This window comes from Centropristis striata, chromosome 12 (genome assembly GCF_030273125.1).
Source record: "Centropristis striata isolate RG_2023a ecotype Rhode Island chromosome 12, C.striata_1.0, whole genome shotgun sequence".
NCBI classification, from domain to species: domain Eukaryota; kingdom Metazoa; phylum Chordata; class Actinopteri; order Perciformes; family Serranidae; genus Centropristis; species Centropristis striata.
Window position 1 is genome coordinate 24679904 of NC_081528.1, and position 16636 is coordinate 24696539.

At 40.1% G+C, this 16636-nt stretch overlaps 3 protein-coding genes across 3 annotated transcripts in view; all 3 read left to right on the plus strand.

Moving 5' to 3' along the window:
* Positions 1–1842: 1842 nt before the first annotated feature.
* On the plus strand, positions 1843–7728 carry LOC131981732 (cationic amino acid transporter 2-like). The gene is made up of 11 exons (XM_059346162.1): positions 1843–2212; positions 2850–3005; positions 3095–3260; positions 3358–3494; positions 4379–4601; positions 5604–5740; positions 5833–5935; positions 6032–6168; positions 6320–6486; positions 6757–6865; positions 6949–7728. Exons 1-11 carry the CDS (start codon positions 1843–1845, stop codon positions 7080–7082), a joined length of 1839 nt encoding a protein of 612 aa, XP_059202145.1. The 3' UTR covers positions 7083–7728.
* Positions 7729–8651: 923 nt separating this feature from the next.
* Positions 8652–13870, plus strand: LOC131981733 (platelet-derived growth factor receptor-like protein). The gene is made up of 7 exons (XM_059346164.1): positions 8652–8816; positions 9042–9193; positions 9304–9446; positions 10564–10715; positions 10871–11164; positions 12828–12967; positions 13316–13870. The coding sequence occupies exons 1-7, from the start codon at positions 8738–8740 to the stop codon at positions 13514–13516; spliced, it is 1161 nt and encodes a 386-aa protein (XP_059202147.1). The 5' UTR covers positions 8652–8737; the 3' UTR covers positions 13517–13870.
* Positions 13871–15557: 1687 nt separating this feature from the next.
* Positions 15558–16636, plus strand: part of n4bp3 (NEDD4 binding protein 3) — a 40443-nt gene continuing 39364 nt past the window's right edge. Inside the window, exon 1 of the mRNA XM_059346392.1 lies at positions 15558–15737. The gene's annotated coding sequence lies outside the window, so the exon portion shown is untranslated. The remainder of the gene's footprint in view (positions 15738–16636) is intronic.

The following is a 16636-nucleotide window of genomic DNA, read 5'->3' on the forward strand; positions in this document are numbered from 1 at the left end:
GATATGTTTCTGTAATTGCACACTTTACAGTCATAAATTACAATTATGGGAACATTTACCGAGCCAGATTACACCATCTGATCATAAAACTGCACATCACGTGCATAGTAGCTGTTATTTAGTTAAGCATTACCCTCTGTGTCCCTCTGGAAATTGTATCTGAAACCTGGGAGATCTGCAGATAGGAAGCCTGAGCTTTAAGTTTGGTCAAAGGTCATGTGACTGTCCACACAGGCTGCTTTCTCTCTCGCCTCCTGCCTGCTGAAGTAGATGCCAGGAGGGATTAGGTGAGCTTAAATCCCCTGATGGGAGATGAGAAGGCGAAAGTTACCTTTCAGAGAGTAAGTGTGCAGCCTGCTGCATGCATAAGCCATGAAAGCTGCTTTGTCCTCCTCTGATTCATTAACTCTCGGCCCTGTTAGACTGCCAGGCTCACACCTCCAGGTAGAGATGGGGACACGGCTCTTATAAACAGAAAAACAGCTGCAGTGATAAGCTAGCAGGCTTGTTTCTGGGTAACACATAAACACACTTTAAGAACATCCAGTGTTGTTGTTTGGGGATTATGCCATACTTTCTGAAAAGAAACAACACGTTCTACTATTATAAATAACAGTGTTTTTTAATCAATGTGTGACACTTGCGATGCAGTCAGAGTTTTGCCACAGTTAGATGTTTCTTTTTCATTGGTTCCCGTTTTTGAAGGACAAAATCCAAAGTCACAGATGAATGTGTACCTTTAAAGTCTTGGATTATCTGGAAGGCATAATCATGAAAAGATTATCAAAGCGGGCAGCTCCCACTTACATTACAGAAAGAATGAGTCACACAAGAGTAGTCATATTTTTTTTTAAGTAAAAAAATAATTGCAATATATTCCCTGATTAATTTCCTTTTCACTCAATTTGTCCCTGCAGTGTCAGATATACTGTAAATAACGTATTGTTCAGAGGGTATAAAACATAAAAAATAACAGTTTTTAGTTCCCAACAGGTGAAGTGGTATTTTAAAGAAAATTTAAAAATGCATTTTAATGCAAAACAAGCACATGTGTAAACTATAGTAAGCACTGAATCACTGAGAGGAAGGACTGTCTCTGATGAGGTGAGAACACACTTTGCAAATTACAAAGCAATATATTTTGTAATGCCAGATCATTATACAAATTATTAATTAACCTCCGGTATTACTCAGAAATGTTAAAGGAAGCAATTGTGTAAGAAATTGAAGGTTGAGTAAAGTGCAGTCCTCGAGCAGGGCGTTGCTTTTGTGCTGTGGGCGGCAATGAAAACTCCAGGCATCAGCAATATCATATCAGGGGGGTGATAAAGAGTGCACATATAAAAGAATAATGTAATTTGGGCCGATGGCGGACGCTATTAATTGTCTCTTCTAAGCACACCTGCAAGTCAAGGGATTGCGTAGAAGAGGTGAGTGAATGCAGTCTTGCTTTTTCTTCTAGTGTAAATTCAGGGGGTAATTAGTAAAGCATTTTACTTACAGTTTAACATATAATAATATTATATATTATATCAATACTGGATGGAATTTGTTGTATGATTTAGTGGTTTCCTGTCATGCCTTAATAAATAGTTCCCTTTGACACTGTTTAACATTCACAATAGATAAGAGAATAATGTTACTTTCAAGAGGAAATGTCTGACAATTATTCACTGACAAGTTCACCGATCCGCCCTTTCCTCTCCACTCCTCTCCTGTCCTGTCCCCTCGTTCTTTTTTCCCACTTACTCCCTCTTTCTCCACAACATCAAACTGCACTCCCACCTGTCTCTTCCTTTAAAACTCCCACATCTTTCCATCCTGATTCAAACCCACAGAAGCATGTCGTGCGGCGTAGTGAAGTCCTGTCTGCTGAGCCTTTCTCGGAGGAAGCCCCTGGAGCCAGAAGGGGAGCAGTCCACGTTTAACCGATGCCTGACCACTCTGGACCTGGTGGCCCTCGGTGTGGGCAGCACCCTGGGGGCCGGGGTCTACGTCCTGTCTGGAGAGGTGGCCAGAGACACAGCTGGACCCAGCATCATCCTCTCCTTCTTCATCGCCGCCCTGGCTTCCATTTTTGCCGGGCTGTGCTATGCAGAGTTTGGGTCCCGGGTTCCTAAAACCGGCTCAGCGTACCTTTACAGCTATGTGACTGTTGGAGAGCTGCTGGCCTTTATCACGGGGTGGAATCTGCTGCTCTCATACGTCATAGGTAATCAGGACTTATTTCATTCATTATCACACAAACAGTCGATTATCATGTCTGTTATTCAGTGATGTAGATTTTCTCCATTGTAATATTTATTATTATGTCCGCTGTAAGGGTCAAAGGACAGATGATGTCGTACCCTTTACAGACTGTAGAAATCGTCGAGGAAAATGTGCAATTTTGAGCTACAAATAAATAAATATTTTTAGATTTGCCAAAAATGTACCGAAAATAATCTAATTTCGGTTCAATCTCTGTCTAAATATAAATCTCTAACTGCCGTCCCATGACAAACATATGTTTTTCCTGTTATGTAACATGTTTGGCTCACAGAGAACACTGACACTCATAAATGATCAACCATCACCATGAGACCTTAACATGTCTGTGACCTTTCAGCTGCTTTACAAGCAGATTCTTAATGGCTGTCATAACAGTGAAAGTTTATTTGTTTTTCACAAAAAAAATTTGAAAAAAAAAAAAAGAATCCAAACCACTTAAATTAATCGCCTTTATCTCAGTCAGCCCATAAACCAGGGTTGTAATTTTAAATACCTGTTATAACCTGTGTTTTCTGTTTATGACTACAGTTACATGGTGACTCAGGCTGATTAGCATCTTTCTTTTACTATCTGTTCAGGGACATCCAGTGTTGCACTGGCATGGAGCGGGACATTTGATGACCTCATAGGGGGCCACATATCAAAATACTTTGAAGTACATGCACACATGGGCCTCCCTGGCCTGGCACCTTACCCAGATGTCTTTGCTGCGGGTCTCATCATGATACTGTCAGGTAAAATTATGAAAATTTGTGCCATTATGATGTCAACAGTGATGCATTGAAAAAAATTAACATTTACTGTATCATGTTTCCGACGAAAGGTCTGCTGGCATTTGGAGTGAAAGAGTCCACAACTATCAATAAGATCTTCACAGCAATCAACATCCTGGTGCTGCTGTTTGTGGCCATCTCTGGATTCATCATGGGGGACCTCTCCAATTGGAACATCAGCGAAGAGTCTCTGATAAATGCAACAGCAGAATACAAGTAAAAGAGCGATATAATGCTGTCTGTGTTTGGGTGTGTGCTGGATCCAGTTGATATCTCTGAAATAAACACACATTTCCTCCCCCCCCAACTGCAGAAACCTGACCTCTACTGTCAATGTGACCAGTATTTATGGAGTGGGTGGATTTTTCCCCTACGGCCTTAGTGGAACGGTGGCCGGAGCCGCAACATGTTTCTACGCCTTTGTTGGATTTGACTGCATTGCTACAACTGGTAAGAGGACAACATCTCACATTATTAGTATCAGTGGGATTGTATATGGATCCTTTACTAAATAAAGATCAAAGACACACAGTGACAAAACAAAAATATGAACCAAACTATGCAAAAAAACAACTTTGTATGTTATTGCTAAAATGTCATTAAATATAAGTATTCTATGTGATATGATACCTCCAATTAAATGCAGCATTCTACTCATAATTATTAAAATCCATTACAACTCAATGAATTTTAATTAGAGCAACTACCAGCAGCTTTAAGTAGTTATGAAACAGTCTCAATTCAATGCAGATAAACGAGTTACATAACCAAGCAAGACCATCAGCAAGAAGATTGGACTATTGTCCACAATTCAGATGAAAAGATTAACAGCACACTGACTAAAAGAGTTTATGTTAACATCTTCCCATGCAAAGTTCACAATCAGTTCTGTCTTTCTTTCACTGGCTTTCGATTTAAGAACAAAGGGCAGTGTTCACTACCACTTTTGGGACGCCAAAATCAACATGAAAGTAAAGTTCCCTGTAGTTTCTCTAAATTCAATGAAAGTATCTAGACTTGGCCTTCATGAGTGTTAAGAGTTCTCAGAGATGGTTCATGTGACCTTAGTATGAAATACCGGTGATATCATACCAACTGAACCATCTCCATGAGTAAACTGTCTGATAAACGTGATATATGGCTAAAAACTTTTTTCCAGTAAGTGGACCTCAGAATTGTAATTTTGAAACTGCTATGTACAAGACAGTCTCCGAGCTAGGTTTTTTTTTTTTCATATTTAGGAGGTAATCATCTTTTAATTCCATGTAACCCTATAAAGCTGAAAATGACTACCATTAAAAGTATCCCTGACTTCTTTGTTTCTTTCTTGGTAGGCGAGGAGGTGAAGAACCCTCAGAAGTCTGTCCCTGTGGGCATCGTGGCCTCACTACTCATCTGTTTCCTGGCCTACTTTGCCGTGTCGGCTGCTCTCACCTTGATGATGCCCTACTACTTGCTCAATGAAAAAAGCCCTCTGCCAGTGGCCTTTGACTACATCGGCTGGGCGCCCGCCAAATATGTCGTGGCTGTGGGATCTCTGTGTGCCCTGTCCACCAGGTAAGTCTTACTCCATTTCTAAGAGTGTAGCAACAAAACATAATGACATTCCCATCAGATTCAGCTAAACTTTGTGTCTAGTGCTAAGAATGCTAACACTAAACCAAGATAGTGAGCAACACATTATACCTGCTTACCATCAGCATGTTGGGATCGTCACAGTTAACATGCTGTTAGCATTTAGCTCAAAGAACAGCTCTGTCTAAATACCACCTCATGAGGCTGCTGGCATGGCGGTAGACACTTCTTTCTATTAAAGCTGCTTTTACACCAATCCATCATCTTTGAATGCTCTAGCTTTTGCCAACTGGTCACCTGAGTTTAATCTTTGCTGCTTACCAACTCAGTTTGTGCAAATGCTTTAGTCATGCATGTAGGAAATGCAAAAACCTGCCACAAGTATTTGCTTTTTGACACAAATGCAAAGCCAATACTTTTAGGTTGCAACCAAACGTCAGGGGGATGTCTAACTCCATTTGTTTTTATATCAACTGTAATGTAGTCTACTGAAATAACAAAGCATGCTCTGATTCTCGGATTAGGTTCATCCTACTAGTGCTTCTGTTGGGGGAAACTGTCACATTTTTACCAAATAATTGGTTTTGTTTGATTGTCTGACAAGATGAAACGAGACAAGATATGATAACCAAAAACAACTTCAATTTTCTCAAGAACGGCCATTTGTGAAGAGCCTCAAACGACACTGATAAAAACAACACAAAGTCTCAGTTTGGCATCAAGGTCACCAACATTAGCACTAGTCACTCAGGCCATAAACAAATTCAGAAAAGTTTCCTGATGTAATAAATTAACTGAGGCTGAGACTTCTGCACAATCTGACTTCCCTTTGCAACTAGTGGAGGTTAGTGCTTGGGCAGGACTGACAAATAATAAAGATGCCATATAGAATAATCTGTTTCTTGGTAACATGTAGTGTTTACGCCGGATATTAAAAGCATATTGATGGCTGTTCATTAACTCTGCTTTTGTTTGTGTCTCTAGCCTGCTGGGGTCGATGTTTCCGATGCCCCGGGTGCTGTTTGCCATGGCAAGAGATGGTCTGCTTTTCAGCCCCCTGACCAAAGTCACCGCCAAGGGTAGCCCTGCTTTAGCTACAATATCATCTGGAACTGTGGCAGGTACAGATGTTCCAGCTGTTCATCTGCTTCTTTCTATAATTGGTGAGGTTTATGGACTGAAAATAACTCTATATTCCGTTTGTTATCGTTAGCCATCATGGCTCTGCTATTTGACCTGGAAGCCTTGGTGGAAATGATGTCCATCGGCACTCTGTTTGCTTACACACTTGTGGCCATATGCATCTTAATACTGAGGTATGTCTTACTTTATCAACGTCTTCCCCAATATCCCTATACCTTTTCCAGGAGTGCTCAAATTATTTTACACATCTGTTTTTATATTCAATGAAGGTACCAAGTGAGCCAATCTGATGAAGACACAGACCTAAAGATCATGGAATCAAACACCAAGTTTAGCCTCCTGAAGCCTCCATCCACTCCCACTTCATCCACCTCAAGGAGAGTCACAACCATAACAATAATCTCTGGTACGCAAATGCAAACGTCACTGAAGCACTTATGGCTTTTTCATTTCATAAGCACCGTTTTCTTGACCACCAATTTCTTTGCTTTAGACAATTCGTAAATTTCTCTGGTCCACAAAGTGATCTATTTCATTCATCTTTTCCTTCTCTGCAGTTGCAGTTGTGGTTGCACTGTGTGTCATCCTAACCCAAGCCTTAGATGCTCTGGCTAATTTGGAAGTGTGGAGTCTGGTGCTTGTCTGTGTCCTTGGTGCCATCTTGCTTATCAATGTTTTCCTCATCTGGAGGCACCCACAAAATAGCTCCAAGGCATCTTTTATGGTGAGAGAGTTTTAATTGTATACAAGCAGGTGCAATCAAAATGACACGATAGTTGTGGTTTTTATTGTAAGATGAAAGTGCTTTGTTCTCCAGTAAAGGCAATTGAGTTTACATGCACTCTTGAATAGAACTTTGAATAGAACAAGCGGCAGATCATTTACATAAATGAGTAATAAATGAGGCCCCAATATTGAGCCTTGGGGTGCACCGCATGTTATATCCTTTGGTTCTGACAGCGTCCTTTCTATTCTATTCTATTTCTGTTCACAGGTGCCCTTTCTTCCTGCTCTACCAATAGTGAGTACGTTCATCAATGTCTACTTGATGGTCCAGTTAGGTTCAGAAACATGGCTACGATATGCTATTTGGATGGCAGTGGGTAAGAACACGTTTCTACTTGAAAGGTTCACAGTGGTTTTATTGAGTTTGTTGCTGAACTGTAATGACCTCCTCTCCCTCCAGGGCTACTCATCTATTTTGGCTATGGCATCCGTAACAGTGTTCAGAGGCACCGTCTCATGGGCAACAATGCAATGCCGATTGAAACTATCAGCGGCGCAACAGACAAGAACATCATTAAAGAAGAAAGATTCTGAGCTCGGCTGCAGCAGAGAGAAATAGATTGCGATGTTACAGTGAGTAACTGCTTTAAGTGTGTAACTACTGTTTTACATGCACCGGTGCTGATCTGTTCCAGCAAAGTTCAACATCGAACTGCAGCAGGTGTTCAGTGTGGAAAATGCAGACCAATGGATATATTTTCAACTTTTTAACTTCACATTATGATGCAGTTTGTAATTTATCTAAATATTCTCATGCCAACGTTGAACTGATGCCTGACTATTTTTTGACCTGTACCAATGTCAGAGCAGTGTCCTGCAGCCTCTGAATCTGCTATAAAAGTAGTTTACACCTGTGTTTGAAAAGAAAAAAAGGGCTCGAGCTATTTTCTGTTGATAATTACTATTTTATTACACTTTAATAAGTAGTTTACACATTTCATGTCAACTGTAAAATGTAAAAATTTAAATTAAATGTATGCAATTATAAGGTATTTTTACATATCAAAATATAGAGTTACAATGTAGATACAGAAAATCTTGTGAAATATATTTTTCTGATCTTTGTTTAATTAAATATTTACTTTAAATTGTTTGTTGTTTCAAAGTGTAAATACAAATACTGTAAATGTTTTCTAATTATATGTTGTAAATGTATTCCTTAATTAAAAAAGAAAGATTTGTTTTCAAGGTGACTATAGTTTGGAGTTCATTTTCTGCAGAGCATTCAGATTCAAAAAGAAAAAGAAAAAAATCCAGTTCCGCTCATAATCTTGGATAAAGAGCCAGAGACGGCTCACTACCCAGAGTTCCCTGAGAACAAAAGAACCTTTCATAGAAGCTTACCTGTGCCATGTTCAAGATCATGGCTTAGCTAGTCACTCAAAAGGAAAGAGTTACATTGTTCTCACTGTGTACAGCATGCTATGGATTTAATCAAATTTGCAAAATTGTGATTTCGTTTGCTGTTCAGAAACACAGGAAAACCATGTGTCAAGTTAGATTTATTATATACTGAAGCCCAAATTCTCTTTAACATCTATACTGCGGGTTTTTATGTTAAAAGGGATAGTTCATGGATGTATTAGCATCTACTGAAAATCTTGTTTTCACAGAAAAATCGCACATCAAGGAGGATTTGATGCAGTACATAAAACACCAAAAATGTTTTTTTTTAAATGATTTACAAGATTATTTCTATGAATGATTTTGTTTAGTTTATATCAAAGTAAAAATAAATTTAGATATAGATATAGAGGGATTTGTTTTGCCTGTGCAAAGACCATCTGTTCATGTAGGACAAATGTTTGATGGGCACCAAATGCTTGTAATAACCTTGCTACAGTCTTCCTCTGGCTGTGTGGTGTGTTTCGGAGGGCCAGACTCATGCTGCTAGCACACTTCCAGTCCAGCAGCTAAGCAAACAGGCTGCGCGATTCCACACGCAGGGGCCCCTGTCCCTGGACCCTCATTGGTCCGGACAGGCTTGAAAGCCTCCATTGAGCCAGTCAGGAGGAATTTGAGGTACTAATGCCACTCTCAGGAGGAGGAATTTGTGTGATTCTGGTAAACAGCTGACCGCTCACTTTGCCCTCCTCCTCTTCTCTCTGATTTCTGCAGTATGTTCTCTGTGTTGAACTGCATGAACTAACAATCCACAGACCACTTTGATATTATTCCACTGATCAACCATGCCTTTGGGGAACTTTGGATCAAAGAGTAGGCTGGTGCTGAGCGCTCTCCTTATTTGTGCCGTAATCTTTGAGTTAGGTAAGTGACTTTAATCACTTGCTGAACAATTCTGTGAACATGTGTTCCTAGAATCAGTGAGAAGGGGAGATTTCTGTTGGCCTAAAGCATGACGTGGTTTAATGTAGAATGTGGCATAATGACACCATTGCCATTAATAATATCATTAAATACTTGCCTGTATGTATATTTGTGAACTATTAGTGCATCATATTCTGCTATACTCTGTTGCTTATTGCCAAAAAGATGCTCAAGAACAGAGGACCACTCCAGGGAAGAAACCCAAGCCAAGCAAACCAAAACTTGGGAAAGCAACAAATAAAGGACCCAGAGCTGTAACAGCCAAACCAAAGATCAAAGCTACACCTGTAGCCCCGGCACAGACCTTCCTCACACAGGTTTTTGATCTAGGACACAATAAGTTTTGATGTATTCGAGGAAAACTCATAAAACACATAAAAATGACTGCATCAGAATCTAACTGTGGGATTTTATTTCTGACATAAAGGTGCTTAATAGAGGGAAATTTAAGAAGGTGGGAGAAACTATAAGTGTGCAGACAGGAGACACTCTGGAGCTGAGGTGCAGGGGCAAACCTGTGCGGTGGAGCGTCCCCACGTACCTGGAGGAGGATGATGATGGAAGGCTCAGGTAAGCTAAGCAGTCAAACAAAATCTTAAAGGTAAAGTTCAGATTTTTTGAAGTGAGGTTGTATGCGGTACTTACCTGTAGTCAAGTATAGCTTTAATTAGAATACATTCATGTCCTATGTATGTTTTTGCAGAGGAACTGTAGCTATAACTGTAGATTAGTTTCACCAAAGTCAAAAAACAACACAAACAAACTGAGCGGTCAGGGCAGCGGTAGACCAGCAACTCTTGTGTTCTGTGAGAAAAAAATAACTGTTTTTGTCAAAGGCTCCTAGCAGCATTGCTAGCTAGCTTAGCGTGCTAATTTTACAGACATTATCATTAACATAAGTTTGTTCGACTAATTCTGCACTAGTAATGGTAATACTAGTTGACATGAACCATACCTGTTAAATCTAGTTCGGGTTATCTCATCTAACAGCTGGACAATCGTTAGTTAGCTCATGTTTGCTAACTAGCAGCTTACCTTGGAGCAGACATATGTGTCTTTTGATCTTGGAGATATTAAGTTGGGAGTGGGCTCTCCCACAGTGTTTAATCCAGAGTCGGCAACGCTCCTCTTGTTTTTTGAGTTTTGGAAAAGGGGAAAAAAATGACTCATCCTGCTAAACTCTGAGGGTGACTGTCGTCATATTTTCAAGTCCAGTATGCACACCGTTTCACCATGTTGCTCATAGCTTGATGGACCTTCTTCGCTTAATAACGGTTGCTAAGATATGATTGGACGAGGAGTGTTCAGGGGAGGAGTTTTGCAAACAGTCAATTCCCCTTGCATTAACTTAAACAGGGTTGTCTTACAGCAAGGTGAAGCAGTTGAAAACATTCTAAATATAGTGTACACTTCAACTAATATTGATTTTTTTTTTAAGGTTAAAATATGTTTTGCTGCTGCCTCCATCCACAGCAGTACATTTCTTAGCTTATGTGTCAGTACTCCTGCTTTTAAAAACTGGGGGCATACCAATTACCATTAACTGTAGGTAATACACTGACAAAGGATAAGTACCTCATAAAACCCCACTTCCAAACATTCAAACCATCTCTTAAATTATGTATGATGAACAAATCAATCAAAATCATTCGAATTACTTAATGACTTAGCTGTTTTGGCTCTCCAGGACTGTCCAACATGAGCGATATGGCGTTCTGACATTAGTCAACACTACTGGTGCAGACACAGGGGAGTACACGTGTTATCCAATGTACTGTGAAGACACCGACTGCAGGAAGGAGTATGACAAAGCTGTCAAAGTCTTTGTCTTCTTTCCCGGTACAGTGAATAAACTGTTATTGTTGCTTACATGTGCACTTCTCAAAACTGCACGTCTCTGCTTTATTTTCCCAGCCAGCTTGATATGAATCCAGTTTACAGTCACATGTTATCTTATCATCAATCTTGCCATATCTTCTGACTGCACCACTCAGACCCGCAAGAACTATTTGTTCCGTCTGCCGACTACTACGAGGTGATTCAGCTGAGGACCAACTGGCCGACGCTCCTCCCCTGCCAGGTGACGTCACCTGAGGCTAAAGTGACTCTGCACCGCGAGTTCCCACCAGCGGAAGTGGCAGTGGACGGGACGGAGATCTCCTTTAACGTCAAGAAGGGCTTCACCATTCATCGACCCCGGCCTTATCATGCTGGAGCCTTGTTCTGTGTCGCCAGTCTGGGCAACCTGAGGCAGAGCTCCACCAAGTACATGCTCATCTATGTTAACTGTGAGTCAACCACTCATTTAATTCTGAATTAATTTTTCCCATAATGCTAATCACAGACAAAGCCTCTCCCAGCATGCATCAGGCAGGTAAGCAGAGAAATACCATGTACAGTATAAAGATACAGAGGATCATAATCACAAGCCATTTAGAGTCCACCTAATTTGCATGCAGTGGTAAATGGTGGTAAATGAATCAATTAGCCAATCAAAGACTACTTGTAGTGCTTGTTACTGTAACAGCAGTAACCTAACACTTACCTGCACTAGTTCAATAGACTGTAAACTCAACTCAGTTAAAGAGGCACTCGTAAAAAGTGAATGATTAAAATATGGATGAAATGATATCCCAAACTTAAAACCTGATCTCAGATGCAGTGAGCAGCATTCTCTTTAGTCAAATGTGTTAAGAAATGTATGTGAAAATCAAATTTTACAACAATGTGGAATACACCAAAACACATAAATTAGTATATTATAGACATATCATAGACCCATAACTTGCAACAAAAATATATACGGTGCTACAAAGCTCAGAGTTAGCCTGCAGACCAGTACAGAATGCTACACAGATTGAACACAAAAAGAAGATTTAATAGTAACGTCCACATCAAAAAAGTATCAATGCATGTATCAAACACACTTATTGCAGCTAATGGTTCATTATACAGCACAATTTCACTTAAACCCATAACAACCAGAGCTACTAGCAGACCTGCATTCAACTCACACAAATCAACAGGTGACTAAACAAACACAAAGTGATTCAGAGTTCTGCAGCTCTGTCCCTGTCCACGCAAACCAAGCGATACCATCAACACTAAGAGTTTCAACGAGTTAAATGCTCACAGACAGCCAGGTGAGCGTCACTGTGAGTCCAGACTGTTTATCAGAAGAAGCAGCAGCCAGGACCAATATATGTTGCGTAATGACACTGCGTAACACTGAGACTATAAATAAAACATGATAATCAATAACTTAAAACTCTCCATCTTAATGTTGCCACTGAGTGTCTGCAGAGGCCTGCAGGGGTCACAGTTGCATGTTAGTATAATGGAGGCTACATCACATGATGACCTGCAGCAGCTTATTTGACTATTTAGCTTTGTAGTTTCATTATGTTAACGTTGTAAACATTTCATCTGCGAATTTTAATCATTTAAAATTTCTTCAGAATACTACACTAGAAGTAACTACACAGTCGCCTATAAAGTTGGAATAAAATGTTTTTTTACCTCTTTCCATGAAATTATTGTGACAATGTCAATTATTATTGACAGATGAAGTGTCTTCTATCTTCTCAAAACGTTATTAATCATGCTCTTCCAAACATATATTAAAATGAAACCACAACTAACAGAGGAAACTAAATTATTCCAACTTTATGGGCGATCATGGATTTGTCCTGGCATTCTTGTTACACTGAGTATCTTTTTAATGCACTTATACATAAAGTAGCACTACTTCTCAAAGAGGTCATTGCAGTACTCCTTATGGATATGCATGTTTCAGATGGCAGAAGAAAACCTGGCAGAACATGCAAACTCTGCACAGAAAGTTGCAAGTTGCAGTTTCACTATGCTGACTGATCCAAGTGCCTGTTTCTGGATTCTTGATTGGTAACTTATCACCTTCATTACTGACTTGTATTCCACATTTGCCCCCAGACCCCATGGCTCCTCCTGCTCCAGTGATTCAGGCCTCATCGAGCTCAGTGTCTGTGGGTGAGAATCTGCGTGTCAGCTGCTCTGCAGTGGGGGAACAGGACGTGGTTGTGGAGTTCACCTGGGAATACCCAGGACAGCAGGTCAGACACTCAAAGAGAGGGGGCTAAATACAGCTTTTTGCTTTAAAATATGGCATACTCACTATATGATAAAGTTCGGGTTGGTTGTGAGACAAAGTAAGTGAAGGATCTGTGTAATTGATGTGTATGCATCATATAGCTTACCCTGTGTTTTTAGCTAGTTCATTATTAGTAAGCAGGCATCCAACCTACGGACTGCAGAGCATCCAGGCCTTTAATCATCTATTAATGATTTATTAACTTTTAAGATCCAACTTAGAGACTTGTTGTAAAGATGACACTTTCACTTTAATGCTGTACATTATGTATTTTTTATCCAAACTGAACTGAGCACCTGTTCTGTTGCAGATTGGGAGGCCCCTGTACACACAGGACAGCCTCACTCCAGTCGGTGGAGGAACACAGCAGTCTCAGTCTGTCCTCCTGGTGGACGAGGTGAGGGAGGTGGACCAGGGAACATACACCTGCACCGCCCAGAACCTGCAAGGAGCCAAATCAGTGTCTATCGCTGTTAAAGTTGTCCCTAAAGCAAAACCTAAAAAACCATGAAGCATCAAATCTGGATGACATCACCCTCTCTCAGATGAGAGAGAGAGAGAGAGAGAGAGAGAGAGAGAGAGAGAGAGGTGGAGATCAGGTGCTGCTCCGTCACAGTATTAAACAGTATTTTATCAGTCTCACATGAATATATAATTACAACACAACTCATCTTCTCCTTCTGTCACCTTGAGTAGCAGAAACACCCTGCAGCATCACAATAATAACAGATTTTGTTGTTTAGATGAATGTATGTATATTGTTGGGCATTAAGCTTGTGTATTCAAACTTTTATATGCATATATTATTTCCTGTCTTTTTCTACTTGTTTCATAATGTGCATGACTTGCCAAAGATGAAGGCATATAAAATAAAATACGATACAATAAAAAAAATAAACAGTTGTGATGATATTGTTTTTATAAAATATGCATATGCATCCATAAACATGTAGCTTAATTTTTCCATAATGTGATACATTATGTAAAGATTATGTTGATTATTGTTGTGACGTTCATATTTATTTTTCACAAATACAATCATCTCACAATTTTGTTAACATTTTTTTAGAACTTTCAAAAATAGATGAGTTGATAAATATTATACCAAGAAACAAAGCAAAAAAAGGTCTGTTAGTAACCTAAATTGACAAGAAATTAATCTGCAACAATTCAAATTGAATTAGGTTAGTTTAGGAAGAAATGTCAAAAATATCTTAGATTCTCAAATGTGATTTCTTTAGTTTCTGTATTTTGACTATGTGGGTGTCTCACTGTTGTTCAGACAAAACAAGAGATGTGACTCCCTGGATTTTTTTTTCTTTTTAGAGGCTGTAGCTCAATATTCAGTTATTATATTAAAACTATAAGATCTGAAGAATTAATTGGTACCAACCATGTCATGATATGTTGAGAAGGGGGTGAAATAACAACAGGCAAATCAAAAAAGTTAGGCTATTTTAGGGATTTTCAAAGCAGGCCTCTTACCTTTGACCTCAAGATATCTATATGAAAATGCCCCCTAAGGGTCTTCTCTTTACATTAATGACTGCTTTATGATAATACAATGCAATGCAATGCTTAATAAGTAAATATATAATAGGTAAATATATAAGGCAAACTATTATACATTTACTCAAATGCTGTACTTAAGTGCAATTTTTAGGCACTTATACTTTACATGAGTATTTCGATTTTATGTAACTTTATATTTCTACTTCATTACATTCAAGCAAATATTGGACTTTTTATTCCACTACATTTAGCTGCCAGCTTTAGTTACTTTTCAGGTCGAGATTTAAAATGAAAACATGATCAATTTAAAGTGAGCAAGACACTGAACCCCAAAATTGCTCCCAATACTGCGTTCATCGATGCGTGAATGAATTCCCAATGGTGGCAGGTGGCACCGTTTAGGGTAGCCTCTTCCACCAGTATGAATGTGTGTGTGAACAGGTGAATGAGCCAAGTGCTATATCAGTGCAGGTCCATTTAACATTTACTTTTGAATGTAGGACTTTTACTTGTAGTGGAGTAATTGAACAGTGTGATATTAGTACTTTTATTTAAGTAAGGAATTTGAATATTTTTTCTACCACTGGTTCTTGTCATGTAATATTTTATCCCATTGCATATGGATATTTCTGCATACAACCCCCAATTCTCAATAATAGGAGGCAGAATGACACTGAGCTCTTAAAAATTGTCAGTCATGAAAATAATAGTTAGTTGCCACCTAACGGGAAAGATAATTATGTTATCCCCTTAGAAGGATAAAAAAAAGTCTTCCTGTCAGTTGGCCCTGTGGTAACGGTTTGATGTAAGTTAAAATTAGGAAGTCAAAACATGTCCCTGGAAGCACATTGGTTAAGGAAAATGCGGGTTTGGTGCTCCTGATTTTTTCTTTTTTGTCTATGTAGCGCACCAACACGCCTGATCGCTAGATGGCGTTGTTCTCCTTCACAACTTGAAGTGTGTCAGTCCAGGCACCGGGGGACAGCCAGGCACATGTTTCCCAGCCTCTCACTCTGTTCAAACCTCCGAGAGGGAAAAGAGACAGTCCCAGTGTGCGCACCGCCAGCAGGCTGATCGTTGTCTACTGCTCCGCACCAAGTCCTGGAAAATATCCTGCGGAGCCACGTAAACACCGCTTCTTTCCTTATATAACCAACGAGAGACTAAACTGCAGCAGAGTACCAGTGCCGGTCCAAGAGATGTCCTGCGTGCAGAATATGGTGAGCGCCAATTTTTCTAATATTTTCGTGATCCGCTCTCTCCTGCACATGCAGCACTGCAGCCTGGATCTGTGTCAGTGCTGGGGCATGGTGTGTTGTGGTCCATGTTGATGACATGTTCAAAACTTTCTGCAGACTTGTAGATATGCTCGAATCTGCAGGTGAAAGCCTTTAAAGTAGTGACACAGTTCTACTCTCAACTGGATCACAGAGTTTTAGTCCCTAAATCAGAGTTAATCCTTGCAATTTGTTTTCACTGTTGATCTGGCAACTGGCAGCCTGTGAGAGAAAAGAAGAAAAAAGGAGACTGATGGATGAACAATGATTTTTTTTTTGGCCATTTATTTCCTGTCACTTTGCAGCTATGGTGGTCTCCACTGCAGAATAGTGTTTGGCCTTCAGGCTGTAAATGTTTGGGTGGAAGCTCCCACTCCAGGGTCTCTTTTGATGCGCAGGAGTTTGGGGACAAAAGCTGTTTCTGTGTGTGAGAGAGCCTTGAGTGTGTGTTTGTGCGGGTGAAGGCGGGGGGCAAGACACCGGCTCGGTCTTGGGGACTGCCAGGGTGTTGTCGTGGAGACCAGAGGCCACAGGTGACCTCTGACCTGAGGACTCATGGAGCGTTGCAGGACTCCTTTGAGTGTGGAGGTGGTGGGTGCGTACTGACGTCAGTGAAGGAGCGGACTGACAATAGAGACACAATAGATGTGTGATCTGTTGTTGGAGACTGCGTGGTAACCATTCCTGTAATTTAGGAACAGATTATAGAGAATCCACAGACTAGATAGAGGGGTGATATACTGCTGTCTCTGCTGGTGTGAATGCGTATGACTGATCACTGCATGATAATCACAGAGACAGCTTAAGTATTGTTTAGGGTACAAGTCACCGCACAAAAATGC